Here is a 17,564-nt window from a genome sequence, read left to right on the forward strand (position 1 = left end):
AAACAGAATTACAAAGAGTCATAATCCAAAAATTGCGCATAATTTTCGAAAACAAGTCGTTTCCAAAAAGTTAAACCAGCATCTGTGTTTTTCTTTAAAAAAACAAAAAGATAAACTCTAAGAAAAAGAACAACAAAAAACTACAAAAAGGCAAAATTGGAAAAACTAATATGTTTTGAAAACCAGTGGTGACAAAGTAGTGAAAACTGTTTGATATGAAAACGCTTTAAATTGGGCTAATCAAGACCTATGAGAAAGTTTCTCAGAGCTGTCCATTATGAGACTAAGTGACAGAAAAGAACAAAAGATGAAAACCAAAAAAAAAAAACGCTTACAACTCTTCGCAAACTGTCAGTGTCAATGTCGTAAAAACCCTTAATTTCAACTCAAATCAGTAAATTTGTTTAAACACACCTCAAAAGAGCCATTTAGACCTATAACTGGTGAGACTAAAAAATCATCATTTCATCAAGACAAATAGCGTCAGAGTCTTTGAAAATCATTAGTTGCCTTTTGAGGGGTTTAAACAAGTGCAACTACGCATTATCAGAACATAACTTTTGCCTTTTAAAAGTATTTGTACAGAAAAAAAAAGAAAAACAGCGAAAAAAGAGGTCAAACTGCGGCATGTGAAAAAATCGCTCTCAGAAACAGCAAATCAGTTTAAACACATTTCCTTCATTTCACTTTAAAAAGCACTTTGAAAAAAGTTAATATTCTTAACTACTCGATTATCGCTCTCCTTACTACTCTAGCGAGACTAAAATCAGTACTCTCATTGACAAGAGAAAAAGGTTAAAAAAATGAGAATAGATGAAATTTTATATTTTGATTCTGAATCTGTATAACTAACTGCTGCATCTATTAGTTGATCTCAAATAATCTTCAGTTAGAGTGACACACACTCACTTGACCTTATCTCTCCGAATAAGAGTAAAAAGTCAATTTAAGAGTGATGGTCATTTTTGAGAGTGAGGTAAGTCGCTTGTAACCAAAATTTCAATCACCCAAACAAACAGAAAAACTCGCTCTACTAAGAGGCAAAAATGACGTCACGCACGCATTTCAGTTGAAATTGCATGAAAGAATGAACAGAAAGCAGATAAGTGATTGTGAGGTCATTTGGTTGGAACAAAAATCTTGACGACGAAATAAAAAACCAAGAGAAGGCCAATAATAGCCCAGCTTCTGCTTTGCGGCTATTAACAAACCAATTTTATTTAGAGCAATCTTCTTCAACCACAGTCGGAAGATTGACGGGCGAAAACCACGATAGACTGTTTTGACTATTAATTAAAACGACCACTGGGGCCGATGAAAACAAAAAATGCTACCAAAAAACTTCAACCATTAATGCTTTTCAAGTAAGGAGTTTATGACAGAGATCAGGTGGCTACTATTTAATTTCACCTTGAGCTGGCAGTTTTTCAATGCCAACTATGATCCCATAAGTGAGCGCAAAAGTCATTTTTTGCTAGTACTACGTCATCTATGATCAAAAAGCTGAAAACTTATACCGCAGCAGACGTAAAAGCTCATATCAACGAGGGTAACAAATGACGTCAGTGATATTGAGCTATAGAGTAGTAGAGCCCACTGTACGAAATCCATGTTTCACTTGTAGACGCTTGATCAAATGGTCGCAAAAAAGGGGGAAGAAGACGAATTAAATAAAAGCACAACGGTAACAATTCCAGAAGTGACTCGAAGCGTTGTATCTTCGCAACCAAAATCGTAGCTGCAGTCGAAACAATTAACTTTTGTCTGAAAACAATTATTGTTTAACTCACCATCACGTTTGTTAAAAATTCTGTCTCAGCTAAAAGAGTCAGTATTGACATTATTGAAGGAAGCAAAAAAAACAATTATTACATCAGATAGAAGCCATAAAATATCAGAAACTTATCCTGTAACGTTGCAAACTAGCTATAATTGTTAAGATGGAAAAAAACTGACCAGCTAACCACCAACCACAATCTCAGAAATTCAACTGACTATCGAAAACACCGAACACTAAACCTTACGAAGGAAAACAAAATTTTGGAGTCGCTGAAAGCTCAAAAAAATTAATAAAACTTTTTTGTTGGAAAAAATTTTGTTACAAAGAAATAAAACTACAGCAAGATGAAATTTTTCAAAAAAAAAGACGTAAGAAACAGTTCGAAACACAATTGCATCAAGTCGTTATTACCAAAACCTGAGAACCGAAAACACACAGAATAAATATCAGTGCAGAGAGCTATCACAAATAACAAGAAAAAAAACAGTAACTCCAACAAATTCCTCGCAGCATTATGTTATATGATATTAACCGCAAACTCAAAAATGAAAAATATACAGAAAGAGGATGAAATCTATAACCTTTATTCAACAACGCTCAGAGCCCAAGCAAAAAAGCTATAGGTTATGGTAGCAACTCAATACAAATAATTTATAGGAAGATGTGCTAAATAGTAGAACGTGCTGGTTAAGGACAATGCAAAAAAAGGCATCCTCATGATTTTGAAAATTGTAAATCAAATAGAGAAGAATTAAGTAGAAAAACAATTACATGTCAATATTTTGCTATAAAGGTTCTGTAAAATTACACGGCCATCTTCCTGTTTAAAAAAGCAAAATACAAAGAGAAGAACAACCAGAAAAAGTAGACAAAAGGCAAAACAATGAGATTCATATGAACAAAACGGGCAGGCAAAAACTTTGCATAAAAAACACGTTCTTCGTTCGAGATCAATTAACTACACGTCCAAAGAATTCATCTAACTAACTAATGGCCTGAAAATCACGATGCCTCTAGCAAAAAACAAGAAGCATGATGAGACCAACAATAGCCTCCTGCTATCGCTTCGCGGCTATTAATACATTAAAACACAAAAACTTCGCAACTAGGAAGAAACAGATGTTATCCGTTAGAATTATTCTTAATTTTCCTAATAATTTCTTCATTATCCTTAAATTCTCAATTGGAGACGTACGCTGCCCTGAACCAGTTTTGTTTAAAACCATTAATTGAAAACAAAAAATTGCGGATGAAAAAAGGGGAAAAAGCTAAAATTGCTGCTCACTTCTATCTTTAATTAGTCAAGAGCTGTTGAACATACTTTTGGTTGACCCAGCTTCCTGCAAACAACTTGAATGATAAGTATATTGAAATTGATTCTCATTTGATATGTAGACATTGGATATTTCAAGTTACATCTTTCCGTTTGCTAAGAGTGAGAAGTTCGAAAAACACTTTAGACCTCAACTCGTATTCCAGTTACAAAAAAACAGAGTATCTTCTAGGATGCCCCTGCTGTTCAAATAGCCTTTTGTAAACTTAAGCTCAATGATTCGACCTGATTTTTTGCCATGTTCTAACTTGCAAAGGCTATTTGATTGCGCATCTTTATTCAAACCACGTAGATATTCAAATCTTACTGCGGCAAGGTTAAGCTTTAAAAACAAATTAATTTCACACCTGGAGTATATAAAAGTTCATAGTCACTGCAACAAAATGAAGGCAATCATTGGGGGCACTAGTTGAAATCGGTTATTACATTAAAAGAATTTCAATGAACGTAATTTTTTTTTAAATTTCGGAATTTACTATCTAAAATTGTAACCCAAATCTAAGTATTACGAGTAAATAAGGCCCGTCAAAGAAAATCAGTCCTTCTTAGACCATGGAAGCCACTGCTCGCAGCTCCTTTGTGCGTGTGTGTTGAGATCGTGGGTGGGGGTGAAATAGATTCAATCAGCTTTTTTCACACCTGAAGGGTATCGTTCATAGCCACAGTGACTTTGCTAGCTGGCAAGTCCAACTGGTACTGTCCAACCGACAAATGCTGAGGAGGTACTCTGGACAACTCACTCATTGGATCTCGCAGACGTCTGGCCAATGAGATCGCACTTCTAAGTCCCGCTTCCAAATTTGGAAATTCTTTCTCAGCTGAAGAACTCACACTCCAAATAGAAACTCCCGCCTCGTTGATGGTCGTCATTTTGAGGTATCGGGTTATTGGTGAGGCAATATCATCTGAACAGTTCAGATAATAAAATAACGAAACAACGGCGCAACTTAGGGTGAACCAACATTGGGATTTTCTAAGGTGGTTGAAAGAACAACAACAATAATAGCTTGATTTTTTTTTTCGTTGGGAACAATTTTTATTTTGTGTCTGGGTTAACCAACGGCCACTGAGCGGTTGGCTTAGGTCTGAGTAGTAGACAGATGCGATGGGAGGTGGACGGACGGTGGGCTGTGAGGGGTCAAATAGTGATTGAAGAGCAATTAATGACACTAAGCAGACTAAAAGTTGTTTTATTAATGATTTTTAGGTCAGGATGACGCTGAAACTGACCCAACTTGAATTTCAAAACTGTGTAAATTGCAAACTACATTTGTACCTTGATCGACGCCCTTTGATGCTGATTACTGTCAGAATTTAACCCTATAATAGTCATTATATTTAACAAAACAGACATCATTGGACTATTATGGAAAAAATGCCCAATTGTTGAGGAGTAGGTAATGATCCAGATTTTCCACATTCAACTGTCAGTTTTTCATTCCTACCGTTTCTCGACTTTATTGCGGTGGTTTTGACCAACTATATGCTCTTGTATTTTGACTAGAAGCCGGTTCTCTGCAGTAAAAAGAAGAGAGTCCAATGCACGAAGCAATGGAACTCACATGAAAACGGATCCTTTTCGGAGAACACTTTTCTGCTACCAGTAAATTTGCAGTTCAGCAGCTTCCTACAACCCTATTTTCACGAACAACCTTTCCGAAACATTGGAACCGCATGAAGAACCGGTTCTTTGCCTATTTTTTCAAACTATTTAGCAACCAAAAAGTGACAACTCAACATCGTATGCGCCTGTGAACAACATTGAAGACCTGGAAAATATTGACTTTAGAGCTATTAAAAGACCATTTGTTGGAAGCAAACGGAAAATTCCGCGTGAAGTTGATCTTGACGATGGCTGTGATAGAACTTGCAATAAATACCTGATGCTAGGAAAACTGTCAAAACAGTGCATAAAGAAGACAGCGAAAAAAGCAACATGGATACGGACATAATGATTTGTGTTGTTATATTATCTGCCCATAATTTCCAATAAAAAAAGTTCCAATGAAAAGAGCCTCTGATTAATTTTTTAACAACAATTTAATGGAGGAAAAAAGCATTTGTTCTTCTATTGATTTTAAAGAGTGCTATAACAGCAGCTCTGAAAGCAGCATTTTTTCTGGTTTTTTTTCTAGTCTATCGGGCCGCTTTTTAATTCTTATTTAAATCATTGGTGGGTTCTATTCATGCGAGATATGCAGGAGCCAAACCTTCGTCGTTACAAACAAAATTGGTTTTTAATTTTCTGTTTTTTTATTTGGCTGAAGGCATGCCATATTCGCAGCTTTCGAGCAAAACGAAAGTTGTTTGTTATCTCTCTTCTGTCACTAAACATATTCTTTTTGTTCGGGATTCTTCCAAGCAAAACAATGATTTTTTTGTCATGTTCAATTCGTAAAACAGGGTGAATGTATAACAAAAACATTGTCTTGTTGTCCAGAAAACGTAATTATGGGCGCAAATGGAATAATCCTTCCTCATAATATCAGACCAGTACGTAAAATTTTCGATGAGTTTGTTGTAATGGTATCAGCATTAAACGTTAAACCTTCCGTAATAAACGTAACTGAACATGGGTCAATGACAACTGCGACACACTGTTTCGAAATACATGCCTATCAGAAATTAATTGCATGTAACAGAGAAGCGAAAGGAGGAGGAGTCGCAATCTATATTCAAAAAATATTAAAAGGCATGAAGTGTCTAGCTACAAAACCAATTTGTTAGACTTTTTATGTAAATCACAAGTGTCTTAATCACAAGCACTTACCTGAAACAAGTTAAACCATAAAAGTTTTTACAGGAAAAGTTTAGGATTATCTCGAAAAAGTTGAATTAAAACCTGATGATATCCATTTCCTATATGGTGATCTTAATATCGACCAGAACAAACAATGCAGCAAAATTAAAGCTTAAAAAATCTTCACTACGCGTTTAACTTGGGTAATTGTCAAACAGTTGGCAGCATAAGGGAAAAAACCACAAGCAAAAGCCGCATTGATGTAGCATGTAGTCATGACATTGAGACTTCTATCATCAAGACTACAATGACTGACCATAACAGGGTTTGATTATTCCACATAAAAATTATTGCAAGCTACAAATGGACATAGAAGAACCCTTTCCTGTGAGACTATGGAAAACAATTAAGGATTCGTCAATTGTGACTAACCTGGAAGTTAAACCAGATCACGTTTTAGGCAGATTTCTTGAACGCTGCACGGTGATGATAATTTAAATGCAGATTTTATGAAGTTTTATAAGCTCGTGGAGGCTACAATAAATCAGTTCACTCCAACTGAAGCATCCAAATAAACTAACTGCAAACAAGTTTGGGTGGGTAAATAAGTTATACAATATGAGATAAAAGTCGCAAAACTAGTTAAGAAACGCAATTTTTATCAAAAAACAATCAAATACAATACGAAAAAAAAACAATAAAAACTTCCTTAAGGCAGTTCGTTAAGATAACGGTAACTCAAAATCGACTACAGGCATCTACAAGAGCTATGTCATATTGTTCAATGATTTCTTTTCCGCAGTTAGATCTAAGTTGACACCTACTTCTGCAAATCAAAACCGAAAAGTGAGATCAAATAGAACAAAAAACTCAAAGGTATTCAGCTTTGCAAACAAAAAAATGGTCAAAAATCATTCAGAAATCGCCGAACAAGATATCACAAGATCATTACTGAGTTAATTTATTCAAAAAAATAGAGTTTTTGCCTGTTCCTGTACTCAGAGCACTACTTAATGACTGGATCAGGAAGCGCGTGTTCCCAGAATGTTTGCAAAAGGCAGCATTTATTCCTCTCCTTAAATCAGGAAGATTTGTTGATCGAAACAATTTAAGGCCTATTTCTATCCTACTTACAATCAGCAAAATAATTGAAAAAAAATCTTGTTTACTCCAATACGCTGTTTCCTCGACAAAAGAATGTTCTCTCTAAAAAGAATACGGCCTCAAGAAAACTTTCATCGATTAACGCTCTATTCAAGCCGACGCTTGAAATTCAAAAGTCATGGGGAATGAAGAACACCGCAAAAATAGCAACAATTTTGGATTTACGAAAAGCTTTCGATACAGTGAGTCATAAACACCTGCTCAATGTACATATTGATCTGGCTTCAGATGGCCAGAACAAGAACTCATGTCTTCCTATCTATCAAACAGAAGTCAAAGTTAGAATAGGTAATCAATTACCATCATGGAAAACTACTGGTGTTGACGTACCACAGGGTTCAGCTCTGGGGACTACTTATAATTTCATATATAAATGAGATTACTCAATTTTCCAATAATATATGTCAACATTATAAGATTTGCCGATGACACAGTTCTGCAGAACGAAATGAATAAAAGTATACATCAATCAGGAACGCGTATAGGACGTTACCGGTTGGTTGAATTATAAATCAATGACAATAAAGTGAAAAAAAAACAGTTGAAGTTATTTTAGGTAGAGGTAACAGGAGTAATGAAGCTACTGTTCAGCCCGTCTAAATAAATGAGGAAACTTGTACGAAAAATTTAAGTAGAGCACCTTCGAGTTATTATTGGTTATCATTTCAATTTTCCCGAGCATGATGACAACTTAATTGAAAAGTTGAACAAACTTATGAGATCTCGCTTGAAAAAATTTTGAATCTTTTGCAATTACTGTTTTACAATGGGGTTTATGTACAACCGATTGTTCAAAATGCCGTGCTTTTGTATGGAATGGCGTGCAAAACAGCGCTAGAGCCCCTGGAATCTAAACTGACCCATTTGGTTAGAATTATATGCGGTTTGAGAAAACAAGATTCAATTCGTACTGTGAGAGACAATCAGATCTTAGCTGTAAATGAACTGCAATTGAAAGAAATCTTACAGTTATTTATAACAGTTTTGAGGAGTTAAAGCCCATTGGATGAGATTTAATCATTAAAAACTTGTGATAAACTTGAGAAGGCATCAAAATCGAGAAGTACATGTAGATTCATCAAACCATCTAATAACGGAACTGCCTCTAGTTCTGCATCATATGACGTAACGGTAAGGAAATTAATCAACATCGAGCTCAAGTACGATCCCAACTTTGCAAAAAGTATAAAAACTATTAATAGAAAAGAACTAAAAATTTATCTCGATGTGTTACATTCGATGCAATGCTACATTGAAGTCAATGCTGAAATACTTGCAAAAATTTACTGATTTTCAATTCTTTAAGTTTTAATGGTTTTATCACAGCTTTTTTAAATCCGTTTTTCTGCGAAAATAGTGGAAATTGGAAGGATTACTGGCCAAGTACCTTTAAAGTGCTAGACTGGGCTTCTGTTGGAACTGGGTCATGTTTCTACAGAGTGAAAAACTTGTCCTTAGCTTCTGAAAACCAAAGGATAAAAAAAATCCGAATGTTTAACTAGATTATTTTCCGTTAGAAGAAATACTAAAAATTGGATTTTTCAAATTAAGACGGCTTTGACAATTAACTTATCTGGGAAACGGCGACAAAGAATTTTTGAGTAGTCAGCACTTCAGATCATATAATTGATAACAACATAAAATGAGATATTTTTGTTTATTGTCTGCGGTAATATTTTTCCAGACGAATGTTTAATTTCATTTTTTTAGTTTGAAATTGGTTTAACAACCAGTTATGGTCTTAAGCAAGAATTTGGTGTCATTTTAAAAGAAAAATTTTAACCATGCGGTGCAAAGAAAAGTAAGATATGTTAGTCTATTGCGTATCCTCTATACTAATACGTTAGACTGAAAATTTTTTTGCAATAAGAGTGTACAACTTCATATGAACTCCCAACCGAAAGGTTTCGCGGAGGTTGAAGCAAAATGACTAAGGGAAAATTCAGAAACGCTGTACTTAAAAAAATTGATTTCAACGTAATTTTGTTGGTTAAACTAGTATTCGGCTATGCTCAAAATAGGGTTTTGTTTTTCCAAATCCGTAAAAACTGTCTGAAAAATTTTATGATAATGTTTTTAGGGCACTTCCCGTTAAAAAAATGGGTCCAGCCAATATTTGAGGAACTCAACTTGCAAAAATTGTCTATTTTGTTGTTTTTCCATAATAGACGATTTCTGTTTCTCTTGCTCCCCGACCGTTCTTGAATATCCTTTCCATTGAGAAGAAAACTTAGTTTGGGTTTAACGCTGTCTTTAAGAAAAGTACATGAAAGCACTTTGGCTGGAAATGATAAATATAGCCACATATTGCCGGAAAACAGCCGCCAAAAATGAACAAAGCTGACAGATTGCCAGAAAATAGCCTCAATAGCTTCGTAGATCTGCAGACTAAGAAAGAGTAAAGACAGGCCAAAAAATTTTTTTCTTTTCATAAGGGCTGAGATGTTGAATTTTGATTAAGAATCTATAACTTTTGCTGTTTCTACTAGCTGCTCCTAAAGACCCTTCAATTAGAGTAATATACACTCACCTGGCCTTATCTCTTTAAATTGAAGTAAAGAAAAGTCAATTTCAGAGAGGAAGTCTTTTTTGAGAGTCAGGTAAGCCACATGTGACCAAAAACTTGAACACGCCAATGAACAAAAAATCTTTTCCCTGTGGCAAATGACGCCAAACAATTTTTCCAGTTAAATTAGAAATAGAGAACTCCTAAGCAAAAGCGCTCGATGTTCATAAACTCTACAGATATTTTCTTATTTTTTTTTGAAATTCCCAGCATGTAGAAGTCATTTCTCAGAGTGGTGCAAGCCACTTATGATTTTTAAATCAGACAATGACTAAAAACTGCAAAAAGAGACATGACGTCAAACAAAAAAATTTTGCAAAGCAGTAGAAGTCATTGAAAAATGAAAAGTCAAATGTTCGCAAGTATTAAAAACTAAGATGAGATCAATAATGGTTTTCGAAATCAGCAAATGAGAAAATCTTTTTTGTAAAGAGAAAATGCCAAGTTTTGGTTTCGGTCCCCTTTTGTTTTGCGGTCTTTGCAAAGAAGCGATTGAAACACGTTTCATTTGGTTGTTAGTTAAGCTACACAAGCCCATAGAATAGAAAGTGCTTTTTTTCAGCTTGAACTTATGAAAGATAGCTAATTACTTAAATCCATCAGCAACGAGTCACAATTAAAAATTCCAAACGCTAAAACGTTTAAAAATAACTGACTAACTACGTACGAATTGCTTTCGAGCGACACGCCGTCGGTTAGGTTTGGTTGTAGCTAGTAGCTTCATGACAAGCACTATCTTCAGAGGAGCGGGATAAAGGCTAGTGTGCGAACGTGATGGTGCGGTGGTGATGGTGCAAAAGGGTGCAGGATGGTAAAAAGTGGGCAGAGGAATTGTTGAGTGGAGGGGAGGCCGGAGAAACTAATCAAATAATGACTAGCGTTCCCTCTTCAAGCGTTCCTCAGAAGCTTCGGTGAGCAGTTTTTCAAAGCTCTGAGAGAGCTGCTCAGAAACTTAATGCCCTCAGGCATTACAATTTTTATGCCTTTTTTCGGAGACGAAAAGCAAACTTAAATAGCGACAGCGAGCTTAAATTTTCCAGCTAAAAAGTAACTGAGTTATTTAAAGATTCCCTAAAGCAATTAAATTTTTGATCTGATTATTAACCAAACCGATGATTACTTACCATTCGATTTCACCTAAATATCTTCGAACAAGTATCGGTTTTATCTGCTTCTTTCTGTCTGAGTCCTAATTATTTTGCCATACTCTTAAGTTCCTCGGGTCCGGCGTATACAGATAAGCTTATTATTCTTTTGGTGATTATTGTTCCGACCCCAACTTTAGTACGGGGAGGGAGGAACTATATACTCAAATGGGTTTTTTTCTTCAGACAATTTTGGCCGATCGATATATTCATCGTAGAGAGTTGTGAGTGGTATCATTAAAAAGCACGTACATCCTAGAAGATGGAAATAATTTTTTTTTTCGAATTTAGTTTTTTACTGGGTGTTATCGAGGTTTAAGGTTTTCTGAATATTCGACAGTTTTTATTCACATTTTCAGTAATTTTTGCAAAAACAACAGTTGGCACAAAAGTTTGCTAGTGTAATTCAAAATAAGTTGAAATTTGTTACCATTAGAGATAGAAAAGCGTTGCTGAATTGTTTCATTGGAGTTTCTTAGGCTACAAAATTTTGACTTTTTTCAACAAAAATTGCAAAATATGCTTTTTTGGTCCACTATGTTTAAGTTCGCAAAAAATGGAGACCTAGAAACCGCTGACGCAATCTCCGTAAACTCCAAAAGAGCTAGTTGAAATCCTATGCTCTATAAAAGTCTCCTGGAATAAAAAATTAGCAGTTTTTTCGCAAATCTAATTCGATAATTATACAAAATGCATCATTGCTTTTTTCGAAATATTTCACTTACCAATTGACCTAAGTCGTAAACATTTGAAGCACTTGCGTGGTTTGTTGGACGCTTGCCAAAACCAGGGATAGGTGGGTATTATCATGGATTTTTATTATCCGAAATTTTTTGGAGCTGCTTTATTTTTTGCTTTTGTTTTAATGTTAATTATTGAAATTTTTTTAAATCACGGTTTTATTAATGACAGCTCCCATTTTAGTAAAAATGAGGCCGAATGTAGATATAGTTTGTCTTGAGAGAACCGAATGGTTTTTATGGCTTTGATGAGTCTTAGTAAACTTGAACGAATTCTTGTGTCTGGACTTCAATTTTTATTCTTTTCGCAGTTTAATTACTAAGTCTAACCGTTCAGTGATCCAAAAGGCTTCTTCAAGAGATGTAAGAGAACTCTTACCATGCCTTCAGCTGTAACCTAATGTCATTTCTGCCATTGAAAACATTTGTTTAAATGAAACTTCAGTTATTTTTTGAACTTAACATTTTTTTATATTTCTCTCAACTTTTAGCTTATTCTCAGTAAATACAGGTCAAATGTTCTTTTTTTATTGAAGAGAAACTAATTTTGCGCCGGATGGTTTTAAAAGAACGGATTCTTGGTTTTGGTACTACGCGTTTTCGAGCAAAATTCTTTGATTTTTGTGAATAATTGCCACTTTTTGCTGTTGTTTTTTGTTTCTTTGTTAAATTGTCACATTACAATCTAACCACAAAAGCTTTATAAAAATCGTAACTGAACATACACATTGTTTTCATGACATAGTTTCTCATAACACATATTTCATAACATATGTTTTCATAGAGTATTGTTTTCATAAAATATTGAGTAAATAAATGTCTCGGTGGCCAACTATAGATACATATATTCACTTAGAAACTGATATCGGTATAAAGCTAATAGTTTCAATGTTTTTCAAATTAAAATTTCTCAAAAAAATAAACTTCAACTAATCCCTTTTTGTTGCGTTTTCGGTTTCTTTTTATTTTACAATGCATCATTTTCGTAACTTCGCCTCATTATTGAGAGATCCCTTAAATGTTTTGTTGAACCAAACAATAATTTTTCTGTTGGTTAATCGTTTTTACTGATGTCTTCAGGGCGAAGGCAATTTGTTTCAGACGAATTTTGTGAAATTTAGATATTTTTAATTTTTGTGGTTCTTTTTGCTCTTATTTTCAGATACTCATTTTACAACAAGACTTTATAAAGTTTGAAGGAGACGCAAACGAAGATTTAATTTCCTCGCCAATAATTTTTAAATTTAATGGCTTCAACCTTGTGGTTTCTTAAAATTATTTGCGAAATTTTTTTAGTTCAGCTTGTTTTTAATGTTATTTTAGAGTCTCATGACTTAATCTCATTAATAACAGGCGCAATTAGTTTTTGAAGAAATTGTACTGTCTGCTCTTTTAGTCGAAAACTTATTTTGGCTATGATTTTTAATAATAAAATGGATTTCTGAGATTTGTCAATATTGTTTCCGTTAAGTTTTAGCGTAGCATCTCTATAGACAAGTCACATACCTTATCTACTGAACAACAATTTGCTTTTTATGATGGTTGTATTTTCCTCAAATGGTCTTTTGGTACAACCACTTTCCATAAAAAATACGTGACTTTTGCATTTCGCCCATTTTCGTCCTTTTTTGTTTACTTTTCACAGTATCAAAATAATAGGCAGCCCTCTGGTCATTTGAAAGAACGTAATCAGAATCTTTTAATGTGTGTGGTGAACAGCTTAATGTCTAATTCGTTGGGACATCGTTTTCGTGCAAAATTTTTTGTGCAAACTTTTTTCTTTTTGCCTGTATTTGTCGTTCTTTTGTAGTCGTATATATCCAGCATGATGAAAAGTTTCAATCTCTCTCAATGGAAGTATAAAAGAATCTATCAATGAATTCATTTGATGCATAATTTTTCGAATCAGTTTGACATTCATTTTTTTCAGAAAAAGCAACGGTTTTTTTTTAATTTTTGCCCTTTCGCTCATATCTTGTCGACTTGTTGCTTAGTGGCATTGAGTAATAAGTCCCATAATTTTTTCTAATGAAGTACAGGTCAATCTTCTTAAGTATATGTTTTATCTGATACCATTTTGATTTGGTTATTAATGGTTTTCAAAAAATAGACAAAGAGTTTTGGTCGTAACTAATATTTGTAATTAATTGATTTTTATCGCCGTCATTCTATTCTCATCGGCACTCCAGGTTAGATTATTTTATTCATTCATTAGTTTGGTGAAAGATAAGTTAATGAGGCTGTTTGTATATATAATTGTTCCAACATTTTTGTATTAAAAAAACTTTTGTCTGACCGCGAAGACGTAAAAAAACAGTTTTAGGGTAAAGATGGAAATCCTTTTATATTTTTTCATTTTTAACTCTCAAATTGTCAGAGCGAATCGTTCGGAACTCATTCACTTTAGTACATTTCATTTAATACGACTTAGCGAATTAGTAAGATTTTGGACTGCCAGGTTAATAACACAAAAGTTACTAATTTTTTTGAAAATAAGAATTCTTTTCTCGTTTCTCTATATTGAAATGGCTCTTCGAACTGATCTTTTTTCAAATTGTGGGCGTTTTTGTAAATTGAAAAACTAAACAGATTACTTATTGTTAACTCCTTAGATAAAAAACGGAGAGTTTTTGAAAGACGAAAAAAGGTATTTTTTCAGCTCAAAAAGAAATCATTAAATTTTTCAATTTCTCAAACAACACTCATACGAGTTAAAAAACCAAAAATAACGAATAAACGTGCTTCTCAATGCTACAAAAACAAGGGCCTTCAAGGAAAGCCTTTAACGTTCCCTTTCAAGTAAGACAAGAAGAGGAAAAGCGCAAAAACTGTCAGATATCTCAAATTAGAAATACTTAATTGCTATAAATTGCAGCTTTAAATATCTTAAAACCAAAATTTTTTATTAACTCTAGCATATAATACATATAATGCGATATATTTAGAACCGAATTGCCCCATTATGCTCATGAAACATCGAAAATGACAAACTTGGAAAAAAAAGTTAATTGCAAAATTTTGTGTCAATTTTACAATTACCAATAAATTGCCTCATGTAGTGCTGACCTAGTCTTCTAGAACAATTTAGCAAGACTTTCAAATGAACGGTGACGAACCATGAGTAAAGATCTGTTGCCAAAAAGAACTTATAAAACAAATTTTTTGGTGTCGAGGTTTATATTTGTATGTTTGCTTCTGTGTGTACGTGTGCATGCTTGTGTGGGTTTATAAATGCGCGTGTGTGTAATGTGGGTGGTACGCGTGTCAGAGATAAAGAGTAAAAAGAGATTTAGTCCAAGGGAGTTAGCTCCTTTCAATGTTAGACACAGAGACGCAGAGTGCACAAACTCCAAAATTATTTGTTACAATTTGGGGTTTGAAATATATGCCCATGACCATGAAAAATAAAAAAAATTTTGAAAAACTTCAAAACGTGTCATTTGAAACGGCTTATAGAATTACCAATTTAATGGCCTCAAAAAGACCACAACTAGTTTCTTAGAAAGAAAAACAAAGATAACCCAAATGATTGGCAACGAATCTTGAGCAAAGATCAGTTGCAGAGAAAAATTTTAAAAAACTAATTTTTGGTGCTGGGGTTTGTAATTGTGAAGGTAATTTGTATGGTTTGTCTTTTTCTGCTTCATTCAAATTGTACTACAGTTCTTTCTAGAACGAGCTAAAGAATTTTTGTTTTTAACTGCCAAAAAAGACGGCATATATTTTGGTACAAATAGTATAAATAATTATCTCCAATGCAAATAAGCAGCTTTTGGATACTCCTATTGGTTTCTCTAACAGAAATTGCTGTTCTTTAAGCACACGAGCCACTTTGTTATATATAAAATAATGTTTAAATACTCGAATATATCTGTTACGAGGTATTTTATTCAAATTGATCAAAAAAGATAATCTAAAGTTTCTTTAAAAATATGCTTACTGTTCAACACCCCAATTGGCGTTGGCAACTCATTCCATCTCTCGAGCAATTTAGCTTACCGATTGGGTTTATTCGTGGTTTTTCGGACTTCAACGGCAATAAAGGCTTACATTGGACAAGATTATTCTTTCACTGTAAATTGCACGCATAAACGTCACCATTTTTTGTATAAAAGAGATCTACAAAACAAGCTAAATTCACGCTCAAAAAGTTATTAACAACAAAGAAAACAAAAAACTCAGCAAAATAATTTGATTTACCTAACATCAAATCGGAGATCAAGTCCTCGACATTTCCACATCCTGTTCCATTCCCAAGAGCAATAAATTGTACCGCATATTGCGTCAATACAGATTTCAGCTCTGTTGGATTCCGACTCATAGCCAAAATCATTTTCCCAGTATACAAAATCCGATTTGCATCGTCGATAATTGCAATTTTACAGCCATTTTTGAACCCAGGGTCGATTCCCATTATAACCCCGCTTTTGACAGGCGAAGTCGATAATGTTTGTCGCAAATTTTTTCGTAAGGTTTCCAAAGAATCTTTAACTGCTTTCGCTTTCAACGTACTTCGAATATACCGAATGACTTTTGCTTTATACTTCGTGAAACTCTCGCTCAAACACGCAAACAATACCGGCTTTGACATTTTATCAGGAACTGTTCCGTACTTCTGCCGAAGTATATTGTTCATGTTTGACAAATACATTGTTTCGTATCTTTCGGGCAGCACAACTGCAACTTTGAGGAACTTCTGAGATTCGCCTCTGTTTATAGCCATAACTTGATATGACATAATTCTGTTAACTGGTTTGCAAAAGTTATGATACGGTTTATAAGTATCAGCAGTTGGTTCTTTCCCATGTTTGCTAGTTTCTGTTGCAGAGTTAGTTGACGCAGTTTTCTTGCCTGGCTTTTTCAACTCACTTTGAAAGAAAATATGCGAATCCATCATGCATATCTGCTTTGCCTTTTCGAGGAGAGCGGAGCTATCGACAACAATTTTTGAGACGACGCCTGATTTGACGATACTTATGAGTTCAGTGGCTTTCTCAACTTTGATTCCTAAAACAAATGGGCTGGTATATTGAGATTTCCCTTTTCCCGGAGCAAAATATTGTTTTATTACCATGAGTCATCAAACTAATGCTTAATGCTTGTTATAGTATTGTAATGGTGTGTATATGAATAGAAAGGTGCAAAAATATCAATTTATGGAGGGCCATAGACTACCGGGAGGAAATGGAACAATTCCAGTACATTTCGTTGCGATGCAACAATTTATAATATGCATATATTAGAGAATCAAAAAATATCAGGTCAAAACCTCGAGGCAGCTCAACTTAGTCAATTAGTTTGTGATTTCTTCTTAGAAACTCAAGTTTACATCACAAGTACATATATTTATTACCCATTTGTTTAAGTTTCTCGCCCATTCAGTTGCCCTCCTAAGCCTAATCTTACTTGCAAAAACCCACTTTTGACTGTTTCTTAAATGTTGCCCAAGAAGCGCATACTTCTCTTAATACACTGGACGTCAAAAGTAAGTTACCACCTCCTAGTTGTACGAAGCAAAACTCCCATTATTGATGCAATACAAGCTATGTACGTTCAGAGCTCACAATCGGTTTTCTTTTAGCAACTGATTTAATTGAAACCGACAAAGTCAAGCGTGAAAAAGTCAATCAAGTAGAGTAATCGAAAGAACGTTCTACAAGAACGTTTTGCATAAAAAGACCCACACGTTTACAATAATTGCTTCAAATTTGGTTCGAGAGCAATTGAAACTAACATAGCCGGCAGATTAGCGGAATAGCTGCGAAAGAATAGACTTGTGTGCCGTATAATAGATATACTAGAAGGCCCGCAAAACCATAACCAGAAAATCATTTACACGAATAGAAGGTTTATAAGAAGTTAAACTTTCTGTTTCGCGCCACCTCGGGCTCGAAACCATGCCCCTCGTTTAACAGCCATAGGTCACAAAATTTTGTCCCACTTTAGAGCTCACGCGTTTAATATTTAGGATTAGCATTTTCATCCCCAAAACAAACATAAAACGACTCGCATCGCAAGAAAGAATTGCTCTAGATTAAAAAGCGGCATGGTATTGATTAGAAATTTTCATGTCTACAAAAGGGAAGGTACCCAACA

General features: G+C 34.4%; 1 protein-coding gene across 1 annotated transcript in view; it reads right to left on the reverse strand.

Annotated features, from left to right (window-relative positions):
• Window positions 1–17,564, reverse strand: part of LOC142342557 (S1 RNA-binding domain-containing protein 1-like) — a 73,816-nt gene that overhangs the window by 45,194 nt on the left and 11,058 nt on the right. The window contains exons 2-3 of the mRNA XM_075393928.1: window positions 15,669–16,475; window positions 3,753–4,018 (exon numbers count right to left, since the gene is read on the reverse strand). Of these exons, the coding sequence (XP_075250043.1) occupies window positions 3,753–4,018; window positions 15,669–16,475 (1,073 nt within the window). The remainder of the gene's footprint in view (window positions 1–3,752; window positions 4,019–15,668; window positions 16,476–17,564) is intronic.

This window comes from Convolutriloba macropyga, chromosome 7 (assembly GCF_964194025.1).
Source record: "Convolutriloba macropyga chromosome 7, txConMacr16.3, whole genome shotgun sequence".
Taxonomy (NCBI): domain Eukaryota; kingdom Metazoa; phylum Xenacoelomorpha; order Acoela; family Convolutidae; genus Convolutriloba; species Convolutriloba macropyga.